At 39.1% G+C, this 23,450-nt stretch overlaps 2 protein-coding genes and 1 long non-coding RNA gene across 3 annotated transcripts in view; 2 read left to right on the top strand and 1 right to left on the bottom strand.

Annotated features, from left to right (window-relative positions):
- LOC144212219 (pro-neuregulin-2, membrane-bound isoform-like) overlaps positions 1-15,121 on the top strand; it is a 56,311-nt gene extending 41,190 nt beyond the window's left edge. The window contains 8 exon segments of the mRNA XM_077739910.1: positions 2,467-2,587; positions 6,062-6,120; positions 8,546-8,569; positions 9,854-9,956; positions 10,045-10,168; positions 10,290-10,417; positions 10,493-10,711; positions 12,816-15,121. Of these exon segments, the coding sequence (XP_077596036.1) occupies positions 2,467-2,587; positions 6,062-6,120; positions 8,546-8,569; positions 9,854-9,956; positions 10,045-10,168; positions 10,290-10,417; positions 10,493-10,711; positions 12,816-13,479 (1,442 nt within the window). The 3' untranslated portion in view covers positions 13,480-15,121.
- A 1,152-nt stretch (positions 15,122-16,273) lies between these two features.
- LOC144212532 (uncharacterized) lies at positions 16,274-19,735 on the top strand. The gene is made up of 3 exons (XR_013329780.1): positions 16,274-16,444; positions 17,324-17,413; positions 19,009-19,735. It is a non-coding gene; the product is annotated as an uncharacterized LOC144212532 (long non-coding RNA).
- slc22a6l (solute carrier family 22 member 6, like) lies at positions 16,923-22,526 on the bottom strand. The gene is made up of 11 exons (XM_077740489.1): positions 22,274-22,526; positions 20,833-21,300; positions 20,653-20,756; positions 20,379-20,533; positions 20,135-20,303; positions 19,509-19,632; positions 19,302-19,417; positions 18,993-19,207; positions 18,206-18,314; positions 17,296-17,499; positions 16,923-17,224 (listed from the first exon to the last, which is right to left on the bottom strand). Exons 2-11 carry the CDS (start codon positions 21,223-21,225, stop codon positions 17,137-17,139), a joined length of 1,677 nt encoding a protein of 558 aa, XP_077596615.1. The 5' UTR covers positions 21,226-21,300; positions 22,274-22,526; the 3' UTR covers positions 16,923-17,136.
- Positions 22,527-23,450: the final 924 nt, after the last annotated feature.

Here is a 23,450-nt window from a genome sequence, read left to right on the forward strand (position 1 = left end):
GGTAATTGAGGATATATAGTGTCAAATTATTTTAATTTCAGGACCATTTATCTTTTAATTTTAGTAGTGTATATGAAAGTTCAGTTCTTCAGTAATTGAAGATGCACAAATTTCAACAGTAGTTATTCTGCTTTTGGTAGATTTTTTATTTTTTGTTATCTCCTCATAAAATAAAACAAAGAACAATAACAAAACAACTAAAATTCTTCAGAGTTACTGCAAGACTGTACAAAAGTTTTACTGGCTTCTTTGATGTTTAGCCAACATGTCATCACCCAAACATGGCAGGAAGTTATTTTTTTTTCAGAGGTGAGGAGCGGAATGCAATTAATTTGCCCTCATAGCAGTTTGCCTGAGGTAAGAGGCGGAGAGGCGGGCACTGAGTGATGTGTTCATTCATGACAAATATTACCCATAATTCTCCCCGTGATTATCACTTGTCATCTTTGGGAATGAGACAATAGTTTCAGCACACCTCGATGACTGCTATTTTATTTGAAGCTTTCGCTTGGGAAATGATTCTTTGGTTTTTAATACACGATTGGGTAACACATTTGGATGGTGGATGCTTGATATGATGTTTATTAGGGAAAAATGAATTGTACTCTCACAGATATTTCTATAATATTGATGGTTCTGATATTTAGCAAAACATTTGCTCAGTGTTGCCAGGCTACAGAACTTTGTTGTAATTAACAACAAGAATTGCAGGTGCAGGATTAAAAAGAATTAAAAACTAACTTTAGGTGTATTTTTTTGTGGCGGTATTGCGTATCGTTCAATGATTGTGTGCGTCTGCAATGTATTACCATTCACAAAAAGCAAAACAAATTAACTAATGACAACTCAAATGAACGTGTATATGGTAAAAGTGGTCAATTTTGTCTTATGGGATTAGTGCTGGATATACATTGACGCAGGTTAGGGCCAAATAAACTATGACAGCGAAATTATCAGTGTTTCAAAAGTCGCCTTGAACCTTTCCGAGTGAGGTTTATATATGTTTTGTGTCTCCCTGTGGTTTATTTATTTATTTATTTTTTACATATTTTTGCACTCAGTCTACCCAATGTCTAAACAATTTTGTAATTATCTCTATAATCACCCCTGGTTAAATGTTTTTATCACCTTTTTGGATCTTTAGCCTATTCTTTTAAATTATAAATGATTGTTTTTTTATAGAATGTTTGCAGCCTTTTGACTGATCTTTTTTATGAGTCAAGTGTGAATGACGATAAGGGAGTTGCCAACAACTCTTTCATCAATCAACTTATTCTTGTAAAAAGATTGAAAGGAAACAACATCATTTGCAGTTACACACGTATGGTGAAGAAAAATAAACCTGTCTTTTTAACGTAATTTTTTTGTGCAAAATCCTGATAACGGCAGAAAAAAACGGCAGTGAAAAGAGCTGATGTAACAAATGTGATCTTGTGACATCTCATCCTAATGGCAAAGAGCACACATCGCAGGTCCAACTGAATCCACTCCAAACGCACTTTCCAGCTGTTGAATTAGATTTATTGTCCTTGCGCTGAATTTGCTGTCGGAAATTCTCCAAGTCACCCCCCGCCCCAGCCCCCAACAAACTGTCACAATCGACTAAATTGCTAGTGCCTGAAAGCAGGTAAATAGCAGCCATTGCATGTCATAATGCAGCACATCTTTCACATGCCTGACCCTCCGATCTTCACTATTCAACCCCTCTCCGCACCCCCCCACCCCCCTTTGCCTTCAAACGATGCAACTCCTGATTAGCAGCCTTCACCCTGAACGTATTCTGTCTGTTCAGCCAGGGGGGGATTAAGTGCAGATACATGACATTTCAGGCCATTCCAAGGATCTGAGTCAGCGCATAAACAACTCCTACGCTATGTCAGGGAAATATTTATCTTTGCTCGTACAACTTCTCAGGCTAGTGTCAACACTGCTGAGAGACACAATTATACTCGTTGTTGGGGAAACTACAGCAAGAGCTGGTGGAAATACTGCAGGAAAAAAAAGGTTACCTTTTTTAAAATTGATGTCATATGAGTGATGCATGTCACCAAAACTGTGGATTCTTATTCGGGTCATAATTTGTTTTTCTTCTTTAAAACATAAATACAATTTCCAAGATCTTTTGTATAACTTATATGATATTGGCATCATTCTTTTTCTATCCCTTTTTTGTACATTATGACTTTATACTCTTAACAACATTAGATGTCACCAATTTTGTTATAATTAGCTGTGTATGATGACAAAAAGGCTTTTGATTTGATTGATTTGATCCTTTTGAATTGTTAGTCATTGTCAGCCAATGAGAAAGTGGCCTAGAACAGTAGAAATGCTTGTGGTAATATGGCAAAGCACTAAAAGTGGTTCATTTATAGAGCAGATGTGGTTTGTCTATTATTGACAATGGCAGCCAATTACTTAAAATACATATTAAAATCCTAAATATCTCTTTTCTTTCCTTTCTAGTAACCACAACACTATCTCCAGGCTCAGGCCACACCAGAAGATGCAACGACACAGAAAAGAGCTTCTGTGTGAATGGCGGTGACTGTTACTTCATACATGGTATAAACAAGCTTTCTTGCAAGTAGGTTATCTATTTACTTTCTCTTCTTCATTGTTTTGAAATGCAAATCACATTTTCCTGACAAAATTTTCAGTATTCATCACCGCAAGAATCCGCTTTTTTTCCTGCTGTTTGTGTTTTGGCTTGTTTTGTTGAAAGCAATTAATTCCTGTCGTTCTTTTTTTTCCAACAGCAGCAACCCATCAGATGAAAATACTGCCTAACTTACCACCCGTTGTGTATTGCGGTATCGGCCCGGTCATCCTTTTAAGTCTCGTTTAGCGTAGTGCTGTGCGTTAAAAGCTCTTTTGAAAACGTCATGAGTGTGTGTAGCAAGGAGCAAATATTTATACCTATTAGAGGCCCCCCCAATGAGGTAAATAGAGGCATTGCTTATATTTAGTCCTCTCAAAGGGGATCATGACACCATGGTTAAAGTGTGCTTTCCATGAAGCCAGTTAATATCCTACAAACAACTTCAATACTGCAGTTTGTGCACTAAGTCAACTCAATTGCCATTCCTGTACTCAGAAAATGATAATAACAAAAACTGTAAAAGTAATCCATCCCATGGGTCAACATGTTGCTTGTCATCTTAACCTTTTACAAGCTGTAGTGGCAGTTTTGAGTGAAATTTAGATACACTATTAACTCATTTATTGTCAGCCTAGCTATATGATGGTGTCTTGTGATAGGAAAACATGATGTGCAGTGAGATTTTATTTTATTTTATGAAAGATGGACAGCTCAGCCCTGCAAAAGTGGAGCAGCTCTGCTTCAGCACCGTTTTTTTGCCCTAGTTTTCCTTAGTCCGTTCAATATCCAATCCGATCCAATCCGTTCCAGCTAATAAAATCCTGTCCTTGCACTTGAAACACACACTACGAATCCCCCTCTTGTCAAATATCAGGTTGCATGTTCCCTTGGACTATACATCACTATATCAAGACTTCATAGTCCCTTGTGATGGAGGAGAGCATGCAACAATGGTGCAACTCCAGTGTTCCGTTCACCCCCGAAAGGACGACTTGCTGGACGAGCAATGCGGATATGGCCGCAACAGCCGTTCAATACGCTATGTACAAATTGGAGGCAGCAATAACTCAATTGCTGTAGCTAATTCACTCACGGCCCCAGGGCACAGCTCCAGAAGAGTTGGATAATGCAGTGAAGGCGCGCAAGGGATTTGTTGCCCCCACAGCCATCTCATTCAATATAGGCCAGACATCAGTGAGTATTACTCACTGGCCAAACAAGTGGTGCAGACAGCTCAGCCTACATTCATGCCCAATTATTCAGTCTTGTGGATAAAGTTTTTCAAATGGGGGCAAAGGTTAAGATATGAGCCGTGAGCGATTTTTTTTTTTAGTTACTTTCACCTCACAAATGAAGTACTAATTGGAGCCTTGCCCTGTTGAACATATTAAATGGAATCCCTATAATGTAGTATGTCAAGAGCAACAAAAACATATTACAAGGTCAAAACGAATGGGATGTGGGATCCTCGACTTACGACCGAGTTCCGTTTCCATGCTGATGACTTAACTCAAATTTCCAGACTATAAGTCACACTTTTTTTTCATCGTTTGTCACAACTTATGTTTGTTTTTTTATGCGACCACGAAAGCCATTATGATTTTCCTGGGAGGTGTTGCGTGAATACAGTAAATCGCTAGCCAATGACCTTTTGTTGGACTTACTGGTCTCATTGTGAATCAAAGTAGAATGTTGGTGCTCCTAAAAGAGCAACTACTCATCCTAACAGGACTTTAATGAGGAAAGATAGCTCATGCTAAAAAGACGGTGATGGTAAAGTGTTTAGTTATAATAATATATCGCACATCCCAACATGGAAAAAAACTGCACTTTACATGCATGCAAAAAGAGTTTAAATGGTTTCAATGGTAATTGTTTCAGTATCTTTCTTGAGCTTGAAAAAAGGCATCATTTGGAATCTATCACACTAGTGGAGCTTTAAGCTGTGAACAGATGTCTAGAGAATGAATAAGCATTAGTCCACGTTAGGTTTTGCTGCACAGAGTTCCAATTGATGTATTGATTAGCTTCAAAGCACTGCAATGATCTCTTCTTTTTTCCTCCATTAGACCAAAAGAGAGTGCTTATGTGTTAGTGTAATGTAGATGGGCATCTTTTCACTTTTTTTTGGTCTTAATTTAATTGAAATCTAAGGACTAATAACATTTTCATTGATTGTTGTGCAAAGACTTTAAAATGTCTTAACTTGGTACAGTGTTTAATCCTTGCATTTTTGTAATGAAAATCCACAGACTAATGATTTTGGGATTTATTTTTATGCAAAATCTGGAAAATAATTAGTATATGAAAACATAATGAGACCGTTTCCCATGTCATTGAGTTTGATTGACATAAAAAAATGCGTCCTGGCTGCTAACATGGAAAATCCTGCCTTGAAATCTCTGTCAAATTGCATCACATCAGCTTGAATATGTTGTGCTCATGTACTGTAGCTAAAAGGAGTTCAGGTTTCATCCAAATTCAGATTTCCTTCTGGATCCAAGGCAACCAAATGTTAATACCACATTTGTGCACGTATTGACTTCACAGATGACAAATGTTTTAACTTTGGCAGGGGTCTGTTTAATGTCATTTTGGGGGAGCTTCACAAATTCACATGGACTGAGTGTCACTTTTCTAACTGTGTATTGAGACAAATCAGTTTAAAAGTGATTCCAAGCAGTGCTTTTTCGTGTGTGGCCAATTGAAATTACGTACACCATCTGATCCAAACAACTGGACCACCTTTGACGTGACTTACCATTTTAAGAATGTTACAATTACAAAAGAATTATTCCTATGATAATACTTTATTTTTTACACATTTGCATTAAAAACACAAGTTATATTTAACCAGGCACAATGACTTAACATTTATAAGAAATTGTAAGTCAAGTCAATCTTCCCTTGTTGGTTTTTGTACAATATAAATACTACACATTTCCATATTTCAACTTGAATCCATCCATGTTCGCCTGGATGCTTTCCCCCCCCCCCTTGTTAACACGTGTGTGCTCCTTCCCAGATGTCCCAACGGATACTTTGACCAGCGATGCTCAAAGAATGAACCTCTGCGGTTGCGCATGCCCAATCCTTTCAAAAGTATGTTCACTTGATATGAGCAGCTGAGAACTGAGACACAGTTGTCACTGGATTACCTCCGCGGCCTCCCGCCGAAACACCCACGCTACTCCTCCGTGCACCCGCCCACCAACACGCGATCCTCTTCTTTATCTTCCTCTTCCTCCCCCCCTTTCTCAGGTCAACGGGCACTCGGGCCGTGCACGGTGGTGTCACTCACGGGAACACTCGGGCTCTACTGTCTATTACTCGAACCGTTGTTCTAATTCTTTCTCTCCCACCCTCTCCTCCCTCTCTCCCCCCACCACACCCTTATTCCTGCGCAATCTCCTGCTATCCACTACCCTCCTCTCCCTCCCCTCTTTTTGTGGCTTTCAGGTGTCCAAATGACTTTACTGGTGATCGGTGTCAAACCTACGTTATGGCACGTTTCTACCGTATGTCAACTTCACTCTTCTGTCGGACTACCCTCGAGTCATGTGCATGAGTAGCCTAGACATTCGGCTATTGAAACTAAGCCCAATATTTGTGTGTCCAGACCCATAGATAACTAGGCCATTGTCCTGTCTATTGTGTATTCTGCATGTCTTGTCCTGTTTTGTAATGTCAATCCATTTCAAGATAACCCAATAGGCTTTTTTTGTGCAAAGACAGCCCAATGTATTTTATCATATGACACTCATTTGGTGCAGGTACTAATGATAATGCTTTCTCATGTTAAGTGGTGCAGGTTTTTACCAAGCAGAACAAGTTTGTTTAGTTCAGTACCTTTCGGTTAAGATACAAATTGGCTTTCGGAATGATACAAATGCTTGAAACAGGCGTATTTTCATGCATCACTTTTCTCTTAAAAAAAAGGTTATTTTTTCACAAGAAGAGAAATTTATTTGGAAGAACACAAAGCACTCCAGAGAAAGGCTCAAAGCTATTATTTATGGGTAATGGTAACCACATTACTCGTGTCTGACCGTATCTCCTTCCTTTCCCTTTACAATGTCATATATCACAGAGAGAACACACAAAGTGCTTTACATGGTTTAAATAGTCAAAACATAGCTATCACTGACAAACTACATTTACTCTTGTTACTGATTTGCACCATACCACTTGCTTGGAAAAGTCTTTCTGTTTTTAGATATTTATTGTGAATTACAACCAGGAATTTAAGGTCAACTCACAATATTATACTACCATAGTTTCCACTACTAAACTTTATTTACACCAAATTCAATGTAAAATTCATAGTAGGGCCATCTATTATATCATTACTTCTGTATAGTATCCTAACTGGATAAAACATAGTTTTACATGTCTAATCTAACTATGGCCAATCAAAATCGGGTTAAATCAGACTTTGCTGAGAGCCAGTTCGCACCCCCTGAGATGCAGTAAAACACTTAAAGTACTAGTTTTATAAATGATCGCCATTTATCTTGAAATAAAATCAGTGTTGACAGTTTAACAATGTTTTATGAAAAGTAACTCACTCAGGAAATGGTGACACATTTTCCTTTTAATGCCAATATTACATGATAATACATAGTAATAATTAAGGCTCCCTAAATGATTGACTTTCATGCCCACGTGGTTGAAAACTGTCCGTTTGCCCTCTTCACATTGATTGATAGTTCTTCTCCACTGTTCATCCTATAGTAAAAAGTAATGCACCCTACTTAGCGTTCTTGTCTTTAGCAGAACAAAACGTGGTGTGTGGGAGAAGCAAACTCTCTCTGCATTCAATTTAAGCTTGCTGCAGCTGTGCCGCGGAATCAAGGACAGAATTTATCTCTGGTTCTCATCCAGCTGTGTGAACACATTCTGGGCTTTAGCAACTTTTTTTGAGAGCTTGAACTATTGCGTGGAGCCCTTTTGGAAGTTACATGTCATTAATTCTTTATTCATTGACTGCCATTGACGACAATGGATGAGAGGAGATTGCATCAATTTGATTAGACGTTCCTCACCGTCACATAAAGGGAATTATTTAATATTATTTCAATTTTATGATCAAAGTAAAGCCACTATTTAAGCAACATACTATTACAAAGATAACTATTAAACAGTGGCTCATCAAACAAGATTATCTATAGTAAAAATACTGCTCTTGGAAAGTCATATTTGAGCATGATGGATGTAGCGATTAACCTTCCAAGTGAACTTTTAAAATAGTGTTGATATTTCACATTTTCAACACCAAATTATGACAATGAATCACGTTTAAGCCCAGCATGTGCGCACCCGGGAGGCACACATACAGGCACGCGCCCACATTTGTACTCATAACCATTCCACACTTAAAGACCCGCTTCCTGCAGGGGCACCACCCTTCCCCAGGAGATAACCCATCGTGCAAAATAATGGCGTATACTCCTCATAGCTTAACATAAACGTGCTGTCGTAAGAACATGTTTTGACACAAAATCTCCCAAAAAAATTAACTCATTTAGTGAAACAACCCTTTACATAAGTATAGTTATTCTTATTTAGGGCAATTGTTTCAATCATGGTACCAGACGCGTGTTTGAACTTGTCCCTTCAAGGGTGTGTTTGGAAATTTCTTTTATTATTTTTTTTATGCAAAGCTGAATAACTGAGCCACGTCGACGTGTAGTTTCACTTTATGTCACACAACACGCATGAAAAGTATCAATGCATTAAGCTTTGTATGTTTAGATAGAATAATTTGAGGTTTTTGTTTGTGTGTTGCATGCCATCCCATTGTTAAATGTCACTAACAATGTCTTCCAGTTACTAGCTTCAGTGTTAACTCTATGTTTGGAGGTGCCTCTTTCATAATCTGCTGTTTTGTTTCTCTTTTTTTATTTGTGTTTACTTCCGACTGTCAACTGTCTACAATGGCAGATCATCTTGGAATTGAATTTATGGGTATGGAACAATCCCTTTTAATTCCTAGTCGTGCATAGATACTAAAAGGACAAAGAAAGAAAAAAAGCAATTCATTTTGACATGCATCCAATCCATCTGTGGTGTGACTTGTCAATCCTAGCGTTGTTCCCCCCCCCCCTCGATTAACCAATCAGTGTCCGCTCTGGTCGGACATAATGTCACTGGTTAGGGTATTCGAACCCTACAACTGATTCTCCATCAGACATGATTAACATGGATGCCATCACCTGCACCCCTCGAGTCGACCGTCTGACTCACGCTGCCGCATTTTCCTGTTTTGATTCCTCATTCCATCTTTAACAAGCATGACATATCATGTTTGTATCTGCCAGATGCCTTTTCAACTCCAGCCTGCTTTCTCTTTGCATATGCCGCCCCCCCCCCCTTACTATTACTTATAGAGATTTAGTACCCGTGTCTTGCCTCACTCTCTCATAAACGGAATTGAAATTTGCCTATCAAGTATAAAAAGTATGCTCTGTTTGATTGATCTTTTATAAAGTAGTTGTTGATATGAGCATGCAGTGCTATATTTAGAGCCTACAGTCACGGTTTGCTTCTGTTTGCTGCTATTTCCATCCCTCTTTTGACAGCTCACATTTTCTTCAAGCTTTTCCAGAAAAGTACTTCAGTGGTTTGAGGGTGAAATGAACACTAGCAAGTGAATTGACGCATGGTGGGGTTGTGTTCTCATGAGAATTGAGAGAGGAATTGGACCTAAAATTGGACATTTTATCACTTTCAAAATGGTTTCCTTTGACACATGGAAACATTGACATTTTTCTTTTGTTAAAATACATAGCTATTTTATATTTGTTGCATATATTTCATGACTTTTTCATGTTGAAATATGCCATAATTTATCTTTTTATATTAAATCATCTAACCACGAGAGTATTAATGATAATTGTGGTTCAAATTGGCCTAATGATAGCATTTTAATTATTACTGATAATAACCCATTGTACCAAACAAAAATAATACCATCCACCATAGAACGTGTTGTCAATTTGCTTGAGAGAGTATTCAGGAATTAAAAAAATATATATATCATAGTAGTCCAAAATGATGCAAACTAAGTAGGGACTAAAGTCTTCTCTGGAAAAGCTCCCTAGTTTTAATTTTATTTATATGATGATTTAACACTTGAAAAGCCAGGAATGCTAAAATATTGATAAATATGCAGTTTAAAAGTGGAAGCTGCTCATATAAAAAAAAGCTCACTATCTCACTGTGTGTATTTGTGCTATGTTCTGTGGATAGAGGCAGAAGAACTCTACCAAAAGAGAGTCCTGACAATCACGGGTATTTGTGTGGCTCTGTTGGTGGTTGGCATCGTCTGTGTGGTTGCCTACTGTAAAACCAAGTAAGTTATTTTCCAAATTGCACAGCAAAGTCAATCACAGTACGCATTCAATATACCATGCAAAAATTGACAAAGACTTTCTCTGTAGGAAACAAAGAAAGAAGATGCACAATCATTTGAGACAGAACATGTGTCCAGAACACCCCAATCGGAACTTAGCTAACGGACCCAATCACCCAGGACCAGGACCAGAAGAAATCCCAATGGTAGATGTGAGTGAACATGACAGATATCTTTCTTTGTATACTTTTTGATTAAAGCCAACCTAAGTTAACCTGTAAAACACCCCCAACTTTCCTAATCAAAATTGAAACATGCTTTATTCCAACCCAGTACATATCAAAGAATATCCCGGCAACTGAACGAGTCATACGGCCTGCAACAGAAGGATCCTTCCCTGTCAGTCACACCTCTTCCAGATCTCACAATTCTTCCACACGTGCCCATTCATTAACTCATAGGTGAGTGTATGAAGCGCTTCAAGGCCAAAAGACTAGACATGTTTTTTAAAAAATGTGCTGTTTATCTTCTTTCAGACCCGAAGAGCGGACGTGGAGCCTAGAACATTCGGACAGTGTCCTTTCTGACTCGCCTGGGATGATGTCATCATCAGTGGGGACCAGTAAATGCAGCAGCCCCGCATGCATGGAGGCAAGGGCCCGGCGGGCCGCACACTGCGCTTACAATGACCCCCATCGGCCCGCCCTCCAATATGGGGACTCATTTGACTCTCTCGACTCTCCACACAGCGAAAGGTGAGTGAGCCATTGTGGCATATTACTAGAAATCTTGAGAAACAGAAACAAATTTATCACATTATGGGTTTGGTGGTTAGAGCCCCAATGGAATATTATGCATTAAAAACATTGAGGCGTTATCTGTAAACGTCGGTAATCTGTAAAATTTGCTTAACGGAACTAAAAATGAGCTCAACCGATCAACATAAATGCACAACAAAAATGTTGTCCTCATACATTTAGCAACTCATTAGACAAAATTAGATAATGATTGTTTTATATGATTTTTTTTGCATTCTTATGTTTACCTAAAGGTTCTCATTTGGGATGTTTTAGGAGCAGTCTCAATGACGTCAAGATTGGACAAGTTATGTCATAATTACTGTGCTTTGCATCCTGCCAAATCAGTTAAACAAAACACAACACTTTCAAAACAAAGCCATTCGAAGTAAATGAATCACCAATGCATATTTTTATTTAATCCCGTTATTCAATTTCCCCAATTCATTGTTGCAGCACTATTTGTGACTTTCCCTTCCTAAGTGGACGCCTTGTAGAGGTTTACTCACCAAGTGTCTTGGTTAAAAAAATAAAAAATAAAAACTGTGATCACACAATGGGCAAGCAGAGCTTTGAATGACAAAAACAAGTCCCAGATAAATCGTCACCATCTATCCTGACAAGTTTTGACGCTGTATTCATACTATTAGTAAGAACCTAACATGGTATGTGCACATGAATCAAGCCTCAAATTGCAAAGCGCAGCTGATTACGTAACATCCCCTGACATCCCCCTTAGAGTCCAGCAACAAATAACTTGAGCCTAGTCCTTTATGGCAACAGCTTCTGCATCAGCAAAGTCAGCACTACTGTGGAGACGTCTCAGGCAAACTTGGCGTTAGCGTATAGAGCTTCCTAAAGGCTCACCACACTTCAAAGAGCCACAGATGCTCCATCAGCAAAATGAAACTTCCGCCAACTTGTCTCTCAAATGCATTCTGTGGCTTTAATAGCTGAAACTGACTCCCAGATCCAATACAAAGTTTGAATTTAAAAAAAAAAAAGAAAGCTAAACGAGATCACCATAAGGATAAGAATATAATTCTTGCTCCACTGCCAATTACAAGTGCATGAAAATAACAATTTGAGTTTTCATAAAGTAGCCATGTAAAGGTTTTGATGTTTATTGTAATGTGCTGTCAAATTCTATAACATTGGCTCAGGTTTAACAACACTAATTAAAAAACATAATTGTTTCTATACATTGAACAAAAAAAAGCTCCATCTGTAATCCATCAGTGTCCCCTAAAATATCTGTAAAAAGAATTAATGAAAAAAAGAAGTTGACCTTTAATAGATCCCGAGGGAACATCAGAGGATGATGATGATGATGATGTTAACACAGCTGGATCGCAGCTGTGTTATGCAATTTAAACACCTCTCAATTAACAAGCAACACGTGTATATATTTTTCTCTGGGGACATCAACAAAGAAAGGCCTTTTTTTTTATTAATTTATTCAAGTTTGTGCATTTTTTGGGGGCATTGAGAAAAGATTCTGCCTTTTAATCTCAGAATTCTGACTTTACATTTATCATTCAGAGTTTTGATATTAAAGTCAGAATATGGGCCATCTTTCTTTTCTGGTGGTCACTGGACGTTTGATCGCTGGACGTTTGGTCGTCGGTCTTTTGGTCGCCGGTCAAATGTTGACACAGTTTACTGTTGAATCCAGCTGTCAAAATTATATTAATGAGAGACAGTTTAATATCTAAGAGAGAGAGAGAGTTTAATATCTAAGAGAGAGAGTTTAATATCTAAGAGAGAGAGTTTAATCTCTCAGGTATGTTTAATATCCAAGTACATTTGACTGGGTACCAAAAGACCGGCGACCAAAAGTCCGGTCACGCTCTTTTCTCACGGTAGCCCTAGTCTTCATCCATTATTATTACATTTATGATTATATTTTTTTTGTGTGTATATCCTTTCTGTAATTCTTTTTGGGGGGAAAAATGCTTTTGAATGTCAATAACTATTCTGCCTGTTTTACTAACTACAACAAGACACCATGTCAGAATCCCAGCAATGAAAGAATTTCATTAGTCTTTTTCCTTCCCGCCAGATACGTGTCGGCCCTAACGACACCAGCCCGTCTGTCGCCAGTGGATTTCCATTACTCCTTGCCCCCGCAGGTGCCTATCTTCCAGATCACCTCGCCCAACGCCAATCACGCCATGTCCCTCCCCCCCGCCGTCCGTAACCCATACCCCCTGGAAGACAACCAGCCTCTGTTACGTCGCTACCAAGTGCCCCTCCACGACGCCCAGTTCCAAGAGGCCTACCGGCAGCAGCGGCGTTCCTACCCCGCCGCCGACAACAGGGGAGGCCTGCCCTGCGGCCCCTACCGGCCGGCGGACGACGAAGACTACGAGACCACCCAGGAGTACCTCTCCTCTCGGGAGCAACCAAAGAGAAACGGGTTGGGCGCCCCCGACCGGCGGCGATGGAGGAGATCCAGACTGAACGGCCACGTGGCCCCGCGCGGATACGAGGCCTCCTGGGACTACGGCTCTCGGAGCTGCCTAACAGGAAGCGAGTCGGAGGAGGACGGCGAGAACACGCCCTTCCTCAGTATGCAGAACATGAACGCCGTGGCCGAGCCCGCCACCATCTACAGGCCGGCGGATAGTCGGACTCCTCTGTCGTCGGGGCGGCTCAGTGCGCACGGCAACGTGCAAACAAGACTTACACACTCCCGCTCTAAAGCGGAAACCACAACCCATTAGAGAGTGATCACCAACCCAGAAAAAAAAAAGTCAATATAGTATAGACCTGCATCTATAAGAAATATTTTTATTTTATATAACTGACAGATATTCTAAACAAATGAAATATTTATTTTCATTTTAGCAAAAGTTGTCTACTAGTTAACAGCAAAGACTTTTTTATAGGGAAAACTCTATTTATATGTACATTTTGATTTACAGCATAAAAAGATGTGCCGGTTTTTCACAATGTAAAAAAACAAAAAACAAAACAAAAAAAAGGAAAAAAAATAGAGTAATATTGTGGTGCCTTTTGCTGTTTGCCGATGCCAGAGGGCCAGTGGAGGTTTTTGTAGCCTTTCTTATACAGACGCCTCATTTTTATACACTTTTCCTTTCTTTCCAAGTTGCACCCCACTGGAATCCCCCCCCCCCCCCTTTACCATATATACTGCATACATAAACCACTTTCATCACCACGTCTATGTTTACATCAATGTTACATCACTCACTTGTAGGCTTTCTAATTGGATATCAAAAAGAATGAATAGTCTATCATTCCCAATGTGGGTCACTTTGGCCATCTGCGAAATTTGCGGGGCTCCGCCTGAAATTCAAGTGTACTTTGCAGTACTTTCTGCATCTCACTGCTCTCCTAGTATGGTTTTGGTGGTGTCCACCATGCACGTTTGCCAACCAGATTGCGTATCTCCTTCAGCACCACTCAGTAGGCGCAGGTGAAGCTGCGGTAGTGTGTTAAGTTAAGCAGGTCATTGCTTGATGTGTTTACAGATACGCCCCCTTTTCCCCTTAAGTCCCCTAAAGCCACACTCCCACCTCTCCTACAGGCTCCCCTCATTTTAGCCTTTTATGAGCCTCACAAATACTAGATTGCTTGGCACAGGGTGACCCCTGCCATTTGAGGTGATGGGCGAAACAACAACACTGCATCTGTTTTCACTCAACTCCCTTTTAACCCCCACTTTCCTATAAAAAAAAAACCCTACTTCATCATCCTCCTGTGTCCATTCTAGTTTTTGTGGTCTCTAAAATAGAGGCCACGCAGTGTCTCAGGATTTCCACTTTGCTCCCCACTTTCACCCCCAGTTAAGTCTGTTTCGGACCTCGATGCACTCGTACCCCGATAGAAAGTCAGGAGGGAAGAAAACAAATGAGATGACAAGAGTGGAATAGCTGTGAAAGAGATCATCCGATGCAAAAATATGCAAACTTTCTATTTTGCTGTTTGATTTTCTAAGAGGTGTCGCCTGTAGTGTAGAATGAAACAACACAATATAACCGTCAATGCATATTTACCAGTTATTTTTCTTCGTAAAACTACACACACACACATACACACAAAAAAAGCCATCTATCGAGTTTTGTGCACATACTTATTTTATCACTCGATTTTAGTGCGCTTCACTTTTACATGCACAAACCCGGTAATGTCAAGTAGCATCTTAATAGTGTCTCCTCCGATAGTACTGTGTATCTACCGCTTTGTCTTATTGACAGATTTAGTCAAATTCAATTCAACCTGATGCAAGGAATCCGAAAACTTTCAAGCCCCCACAAAAATTCACAAAATTTGGAAGAAAATGTTCTGTCACTGTTGGTATTTTGCTATTAAGCATTAAAAAAAGATCATGATTGATCCCCACCCCTTTTTGCTATGTGGTAATTGCACAGTGGTCATTTTATGAGGAATGTTTTTTTTTTGGGTTACATGTTACTTGCAGGCAATTCCACTATCCCTGTCTTCTAAATCTCTTTTTTTTAAAATTTCTGTGACACTGTTGAGGTCTTACCAGGCATGCCCTGCTGCAGTCTCCTCATTTTTTTTTCATTCGAAGACCCTCCTTCCACCGGATCCCCCCTGGCTTGAAACTCTTCCTCTGCATGTCCTTGTGGTAAAGGTTAGATGGGTGCATGGTTCAAAATAAAAGGAGGAAAAAAAAACCAGAAAAGCAGCGAACAACTCTGTCCCGTCGGTGAAAATGTATTTCATTTAACATTCAGCAATATGAAAAAAATAACCAAAACACACACACATCATTCCTGGAAAATGATAGAAATAAAATGAAACAATGTGAGATTGTCATAGATTGTAAAATCATATGGTTTCCACCTGTTCATATAGGAAAATAAATCTTAATTCATATCATTTTATGATGTAGTTATTTCTGCAGAAATCTTTGCTCTGCATCTTTTTTTTCTTGCCAGAATGCAAATACGATATACTACATGTACTATTGGAAAAAATGATTTAGTCTCCATATTTACACACAATTTATGCAATTTCTACTAAAAAGGTAAAGCTTATTTTAAATAATTTTCAGGTACCTCCTTTTATTTGCCCAACACTATTAAAATCTGCTCAAAAACATCAAATCTTAACTGGTACTTACCTAACCTGGAATACCAAACTGCAAGAATACATCAATATAACAATTGGAGTGCTAATAATACTGTGACATTTTTATTTCACAATGCTATATTGAGTAATTAGTGGTAGTAAATAGTAATCGTTTTGTTTTTAGCTGGTTAGACAAATATTGATTGATTTGATAAGGGACAGCACCTATTAATGAATATATTTATATTGTTTTTTTTTTTGTTTATATAATTTATATATTATATAAAGATTAAATCAAGATTTTAGGAGACAAGACTAGAATCAGATGCAAGCACCAGTAAATGTAGTCGTCATTGCAATATAGCAAAACTTCGCAAGATGTCACTCTTTATACATTTTTAAAAATGCAACCGCCTGTCAACAATTTGAACAATCAAATCACATGTTGATGGTAGGAAACTCCTTGAATGAGTATGTCATTTCCATCTGAAAAAAATGAGGGTGACGAAAGGACGTGGAGACTGTTTTACCTACTTTGGCGTTTTTATTAACTCTGTTCATGTTTAAAATGTAACTTAAATGAAGGCTGCAGAAGGAGTGGCATCAGCAATGCACCATGCACTTGAGGTTAGTGAAGGAGCAAACATTTGTTAGTCCAAAATGTGCTTGCATTATATGGCTTGTTGCAGCAAATTTCAAATTGCCTTTTGTTTGATAACTCTAGATCTGCATTTTGTAACATCATTTTTTCACCTTCTGTGCTGCTTTATATCTTAACAAGGCTTGTGGATTGCAACTAACTTAAATGGAAGATATTATAGATGCAATAAGAATAAAAAAAACAACAACATATGCAACAAGGCCACTTCTACACAAGAAGGACATTCTGGGATTGTTAACTAATTCCCAGGGCTTTAATCTAATATTTGATTGAAACTAAATTGATGTTTTGTGTGGCCCTTATACATTAGAACCACTTAAAAGAACTTTAAGTCAAGTGATTGTCATTGTGCACATAGTAGGGAATATATTGGGGCTTCATGTTGACTGCAGAACAATCGCTAACACTGTGCAATTTATATAAAAAACAATATAGGCTGTCACATGATTTTCACTACATAAATTTAATCTTTCTGATGATTTTTAAATGCAAAACAACAATTCCCCAGCATCACATAAGTCCTTGATGCTAAAGTTAATGAATATGAGTAGATAATTCTTACAATTTAATACCTGTCTATAACTAACAACGGTCTTGAGCAGCACCCATTCAATTTCAAATAACATGCAAGCTAATCAATTCTACAATTTCACTGCTTTCACACAACTGGCTTGAGGAGATTTGCCTGTGTGTCTTGCAGATTGCTTGCTTCTTTTGTTGGCCTTTTGGAGACTCTCCCAGAGCCTCTGTAATGAAAGCAAACAATTCATGCTCGGCTCCATCCAGATTTATTTTTTCACATGATGTGTCCCTTTACCTGTCCTCTACATCTTGTATTGTGTCAGGAAGTGGCGACCCAAGTGTTTCGGGGAGGAATATGGCAGCCAGGCCACTGAGGATAGGAGCTCCCCCGTAGATCAAACCCGGCAGCCAAGGTATGTAATCACCACTCAAAAGCACCATGGGGGCCACCATGGCTCCCACGCGAGCCACCATGGATACCAGTCCCATTCCATTCTGACTGTGGTCCAAATATGTTAAGTTACCTTCATGGATCTCCATTTTGTTAAGACCACTATGTTAATCTTTAGCTCCTTACTTTAGTTTAACGCAAACTGCCAATGTCAATCATAAACTATTTCCATCCATTTCACTGGTTTATGAGTAATCAATAATAATAGACAGAGGCATGGTAGTCGAATGATTAGCACCTTTATCTCAGAGGGTCTGATTTCTATGAAGAGTTTTGATGTGTGGGTTATCTCTGGGTACTCCGGTTTCCTCCCGGAAGCAAATGATTGGTCGCCTGATTAGTCACTCTACATTTTCCTTAGGTTTGAGTATGGTTGTCTCATTGTGCGCCGTGATTGGCTGACGACCAATTCAGGGTGGAACCTGCCCACAGTTGTCTGGGATAGGCTTGCAAAATGAATGAATGAGCCATAGTAATAGGCCACCCTGGATTGGTCGCTAGACAATCAAATTTGCAAACCTGTTAGTCTTCACAACGCAGCTGTTTTACACTTTGTCGTTAGACATAATATAATTTGAAGCATTATGTAATCAGTCAAAGTAGCCTGTCAGTCCAATTATCCTGCACAAATAGCCAAGGAGAAAAGTACTTAGCTGAGGTTGTTAATGAGCTTAAGTCCCAGTGTACACGGACAAAATAAAAACAAAGTTTTTCCCGGCAAAGTCACGTCTGACAGGAAGTCCCTCCGACTTACCGAATTATGGTGGGGAAGAGCTCGCCGGAGTAAAGATAACAGCAGTTGAAGGAAGCAGCCAGGCAACCTTTACCCACCACAGCCAGGGATGTGCGCAGTGTTTGCTGATCTGCCGTGGAGTTATTTGGGGAAGCAGGAAAGTCAGGCAGTGAGAAAAATACATTTCCATTGACAGCTGTAAGCGTCCAATCCAATTTTGCCTGGGAGAGTTGACAGCGCCCAGGTAGTCAATTGATTGATTGGACATGTCTTGCCATCAGTGGCAGCCATTCATTCCTTTTCCAATGCACTTAGCTTCACAGGCGGCCCGGAGGATGAATGGTTAGGGCTACGGGCTCATAGTGGGGGACCTGGGTTCAAATCCAGTTTGGTCTGCCTGTGTGGAGTTTGCATGTTCTCCTCGGGCTGCGTGGGTTTTCTCCGGGTACTCCGGTTTACTCCCACATTCCAAAGACATGCATGGTAGGCTGATTGGACACTCTAAATTGTCCTTAGGTATGAATGCGAATGGTTGTTTGTCTCTTCTGCAATTGTCCATTAGTTTGATTATCCTTGTATTGTGTTAAAAAAAATTACCCAGAGTTTGCTTGTGGGTGAAATCTGATCTGTGATTTGACGGTACCTAAAAATACAAAAGCTTTGCAATACGATACATATTTCTTTTCTTTGTTATTTTTTGCATATGCAAAATTCATAATAAGATAGTTTTGACTGAAACACATTTCTATATACCCGTCCTCAATGTATTTTTTGGGGGTATGTGTAAAAGTAAAACATAATTTCATACCGTGAGCTACCATCAGGTTGATCAGCACCATGATTCCGGCAATTATAAGTGCACCACTCTGGGATGGACGGCGTCCAATGAAACTCATGGTGACTGTAATGATGACCTTGGCCGGGATGTCCACAGCCCCAAAGATGACTTGGATTAAGTAGAAGTCCACCCCAAATTTCTGGAGGTCCATAGCTAGCCCGTAGTAGGCAAAGCTTGTTGAAAACCTACGAAAAGGAAGGAAGGAAGGAAGGAAAGCTTTTTGAAATGTTGCCGTTTGAATCCAATCCAACCAAAGTCATTGTGTGAGTGTTTGCTCACCAGACAGCACTGAGGCAGATTGTCATCGACCTCATGGTGGGAGTGCGAAACAGATCCAAGACATTGTAGGAGCCCTGTGAGCATGACATTTCTTTCTTCATGGACTCCTGCACCATCTTTATGCAAAGAAAAAGTCATCCTAACTCCAATTGGACTGTGAAATTCAACACAAAAATTGGAGCTATAAACAGTAGCATTCCCAACTACCTTGATGTCTATTTTGTCTCCTTCCTCACAGCGACCGTTTATTTTTGCCACACTTTTAAGATTCTTGACAGCGCCCTCATAATTGTGACTTAGGACCAGCCATCTTGAAGATTCATGAAACCACCTGTAGGATTGCACATTGTATTTACAATCGCAATATCATCAAAACATTGAGTCCAACAGAACATCTTTGTAAAGAATTCTGCCTATTAAAATCATTATTTTGAGTTTTGATTCCTACATTCATGAATGTATGGTTCAGATTTTAAGGAGAAAAATAAATTCACAATGACAAAAATGATAAAGCAATTAAATTGGAATGCTTATACTTTAAGTTAGGATTTCAGAAAGGTTAAAAGTATCCCCCCACACACATTTCATCTAAAAAAAATCTTTTAACACTGCATTTGTTTCAATGACTTATCTTAATATGCATACACTGATTATGAAAATAATTGGCAACAACTGAAAACTGAGGGTGTCAAAAAATAATTGATAAACAACACTGACTAATAGCTTAGAAAAAACAAGCTTGATTTCAGTTTGGGCTAATTTACTCCAGCAGTGGACATGATCGTACTGTGTACCAACAGTATATTCATTAGTACAACTTTGAAGACTCTCACCATGAGTAGATGAAGAAAACATAGAAGGGTGAAGAAGCAGCCAAGGTCAACCACCTCCAGTCCCGAATAAAGTAAGCAACGGCCGCCTGGAGTAACTGTCCCAGCGTGTAACAGTATCCCGTAAGAGTTCCTACTCCGGTCCGCACACGGGTCGGGATCCACTCCACAACTTTCATCAAAGAAAAAAAGAATTTCACCTGGCCCTTTGCTTTAGACGTGCATACTTCCTAGTCAAACCATTTACTGAGTGAGAAGGTGTTGAGGCCCAGGCCTGATAGAGCCATTCCACAAGCAAAACGGCATAGGCAGAAGATAGGAAAAGATGTGGCGAAGGCGGCGCACGTCCCGGCCACCGCCATCAGCAGGTGAGAAACGATCAAGAGGATCCGTCGTCCGAATCTGAAAATATAAGAATGAGTCACTATTGTGTTTGTCACTCAGAACGGAAATGTAAAAAAAAAAAAGAAGTGATAAGTGTCTTGATACTTGACAACAGATCAATTGAAATTCTTCTTTACTTGTCAGCAAGACATCCCAAGACAAGGGACCCCACAAGAACACCTCCCATGTAGATGGTTTGTCCCATTTGCTTTAAAGAGCGCAGATCGCACACCAAATCCCACTGAGCACAAAGTTCAAGATCTTGTGAACTCCCAACATCGAGACTAAAAATACTACACGTCTAAGAAATACCTCACCTCCGCTATGATGCTGGAGGTCATCCCACTCATGTTATAGGACCATCCGTCAGTGCATCCCTGGAGGCTTACATCAAATTCTTCTACTTGCTCTTGTTTTAAAGAGCTGTTCTTGTCCAGGAGGTGCCACTGTGGAGAAATGTAACGCTGGCAGCTCTGATGCTTTCCTGTTTGGTCCAAAGGCACCGTGACTGTTAGAATGTCTGGTGGGCTGAGCTGTAGCTTAGAGATGTTTGCGTGTGCCTTGCAGTAGTGAGGCGGCACGGCAGCCACAAAATTTTGCAACAGGTTATGACTGGCCATCAGTAGCACTGGAATACAGAGCAGGGTCACGTGAACGATCTGAAAGCGGCCTGTGCTGCCCACCTGCTCTAAAAGGTCACCAAATGCCATTTTCCACCCTTTCCGGTTGACTTAAAAAAGCATTTTCTTTTACACTGTCGTCACCGTGAACATTTTCCTCACCATCTGCAAACATCAGAAAAACATTTACCATTCATTTTGGTGATTTTTGAAAATACATCTTTTCTTTAATGCATATGTAGTTTAAGTTCCACTATTGCAAGATTTTTCAAACTCATTTAATGGAAGAATATTGTCAGATTATTCAAAATGAATGACCAAAACTAATACACTATTGAAGTTGTACTACAATAAAAAATGAATCATCAGAAGCAAGAATTCCAGCAGAAAGCACTCGAAAAACATTTTTTAGTACGACGAGATAGAATACGAAATTGAAATTGATTCAGAGGGGGAAGTACCAAAGAACATGATCTAATACAATCTCCTATTGAATTCAATAAAGTAGCCCTTGAGATCACAGTGAGACTTATGATAACCAAAATAAAATCTATATATATGAAAAAGTTATGAGTCTTCATCTTGGTGGGCATTTAACAGTTTATTCCGAATAACTAAATGGGGAAAAATGTGTTGATTTGATAACAAAAATAAACACTGACGTTTTAAGTTGTGGAAATGTAGATCCAAGTTGAAAAGGTAAAGAATGAATGAGACACAGGTCAAAGGTTTACCTCAACTACTTGTCAATGGGATTAATCAGTGGTCTTAAAGTAGCAGTTGTATGCTGACTCATTCAACCAGAGTTTGAATTTGACGGGTTAACTATGAAAGGAGCTTTTTCCCCAGCTGACCCCATTGAAATGGTGTTCACACGTGCATCCATATTATCTCAGTTGTTTGCATTGTTTTTTTTATTTATCTCAGTTGTACACACTGCAGGCCACCTCAAAAACACCCTTTTAAATACTTTTGACACTTTTTACAATATGTAAAGCATTTTATGTGACGACTCCCATTTTATTCAGATCAGAACAGATTGTGCAATTGATTCCAAATAAGTACATTTGAATATCTACTAGCATTATAGCAGATTTTAATTTATATTTGAATCTAACGTGTATTTATTTCCCCTTACCTGCTAAATGAGAAGGATTGTAATTTCCAGCACATGCCAACTATCCTTGAAATGTTCCACGAGACCATTAACGCAAATAGAAATCTGCATGAAAGGGTATAAAATCATATAAAGATAAATGAGAGTGTAGCTGCATTGTAATGCAAATCTCTCAAATTCCAGTGATTTTGAAAATGCTATTGAGCCAGTCACACAAGGTCTTAGTGACCCCGCTCACTTAAAGACGGAGTTTTAACGCCTACTTTGCTGAATAGGATCAAAGTCTGGTCAGGGAAAGGGAGGAAAAAGTGGGCAGATACCTAAACTCAACACGTTTCCCCCTCCCCACTCCTTTTTTTTTATATTTCATGTGTTGAAACCTTTAAATGTCTTACTCACTCGTTTGTTTTGTTACTTGCTGTGACTTCTACCAACACAAGAAAAGACCTTTGAAGAAAGGGAGAGAGACATTTTCTTGACACTGTAATAAAAATAATTCGTACACTAGGGAATATTATGATTGTAAAAGGGTATGTGTGGGCAAACTTGTGCTTTTGCGATGTCAATTTGCAGTGTGGTGATAACTGTCATCCTTCTATTGTTAGAGGGCAAACATGGACCTCTGCTTTTTTGTCCCGTTGAATTGTTTGGAGGAATGTGTACAGTTGTATAATGATCAGCGTGTGGTGTCAGTTGGAATAAGCTGCAGGTGCACCAAAGTCTAATAAAACAAAAGTACTTTATTCAGCTGTGAGTGTCAAAATCCAGCACAGAGTTGAAGTGCAGTTTTAAAACGAAGTGGAAAACTACACTAGAATCTTAACTAGTGTACAAGCAACTGAGAACTGCCTCTTACACACACACACACATGAATAGAATATGTATATATGTGTGTGTATGTATATACATATGTATATATATGTACATGTGTATGTATGTATGTGTATGTATGTATATAAATATGTATATATATGTACATATATGTAAATTGCAGATCGTGCTCACAAGGTTTTTTTTCTTTTAATTTAAGCTTCGTAAATTTTAAAGTACCTTAAAGCTTACGGTTGAAACTTGTAAAATTTGTTATGCGTCTGAAAGACATGCTTCCTTTGTATTGCTGAGTTGTAACCTGACTGCCACGCCACTAAGCGTAAATAATAATAGATTACATATTTTCTCATTGTCTCACCCCTTTCCT

Source organism: Stigmatopora nigra, chromosome 19 (assembly GCF_051989575.1).
Source record: "Stigmatopora nigra isolate UIUO_SnigA chromosome 19, RoL_Snig_1.1, whole genome shotgun sequence".
NCBI lineage: Eukaryota > Metazoa > Chordata > Actinopteri > Syngnathiformes > Syngnathidae > Stigmatopora > Stigmatopora nigra.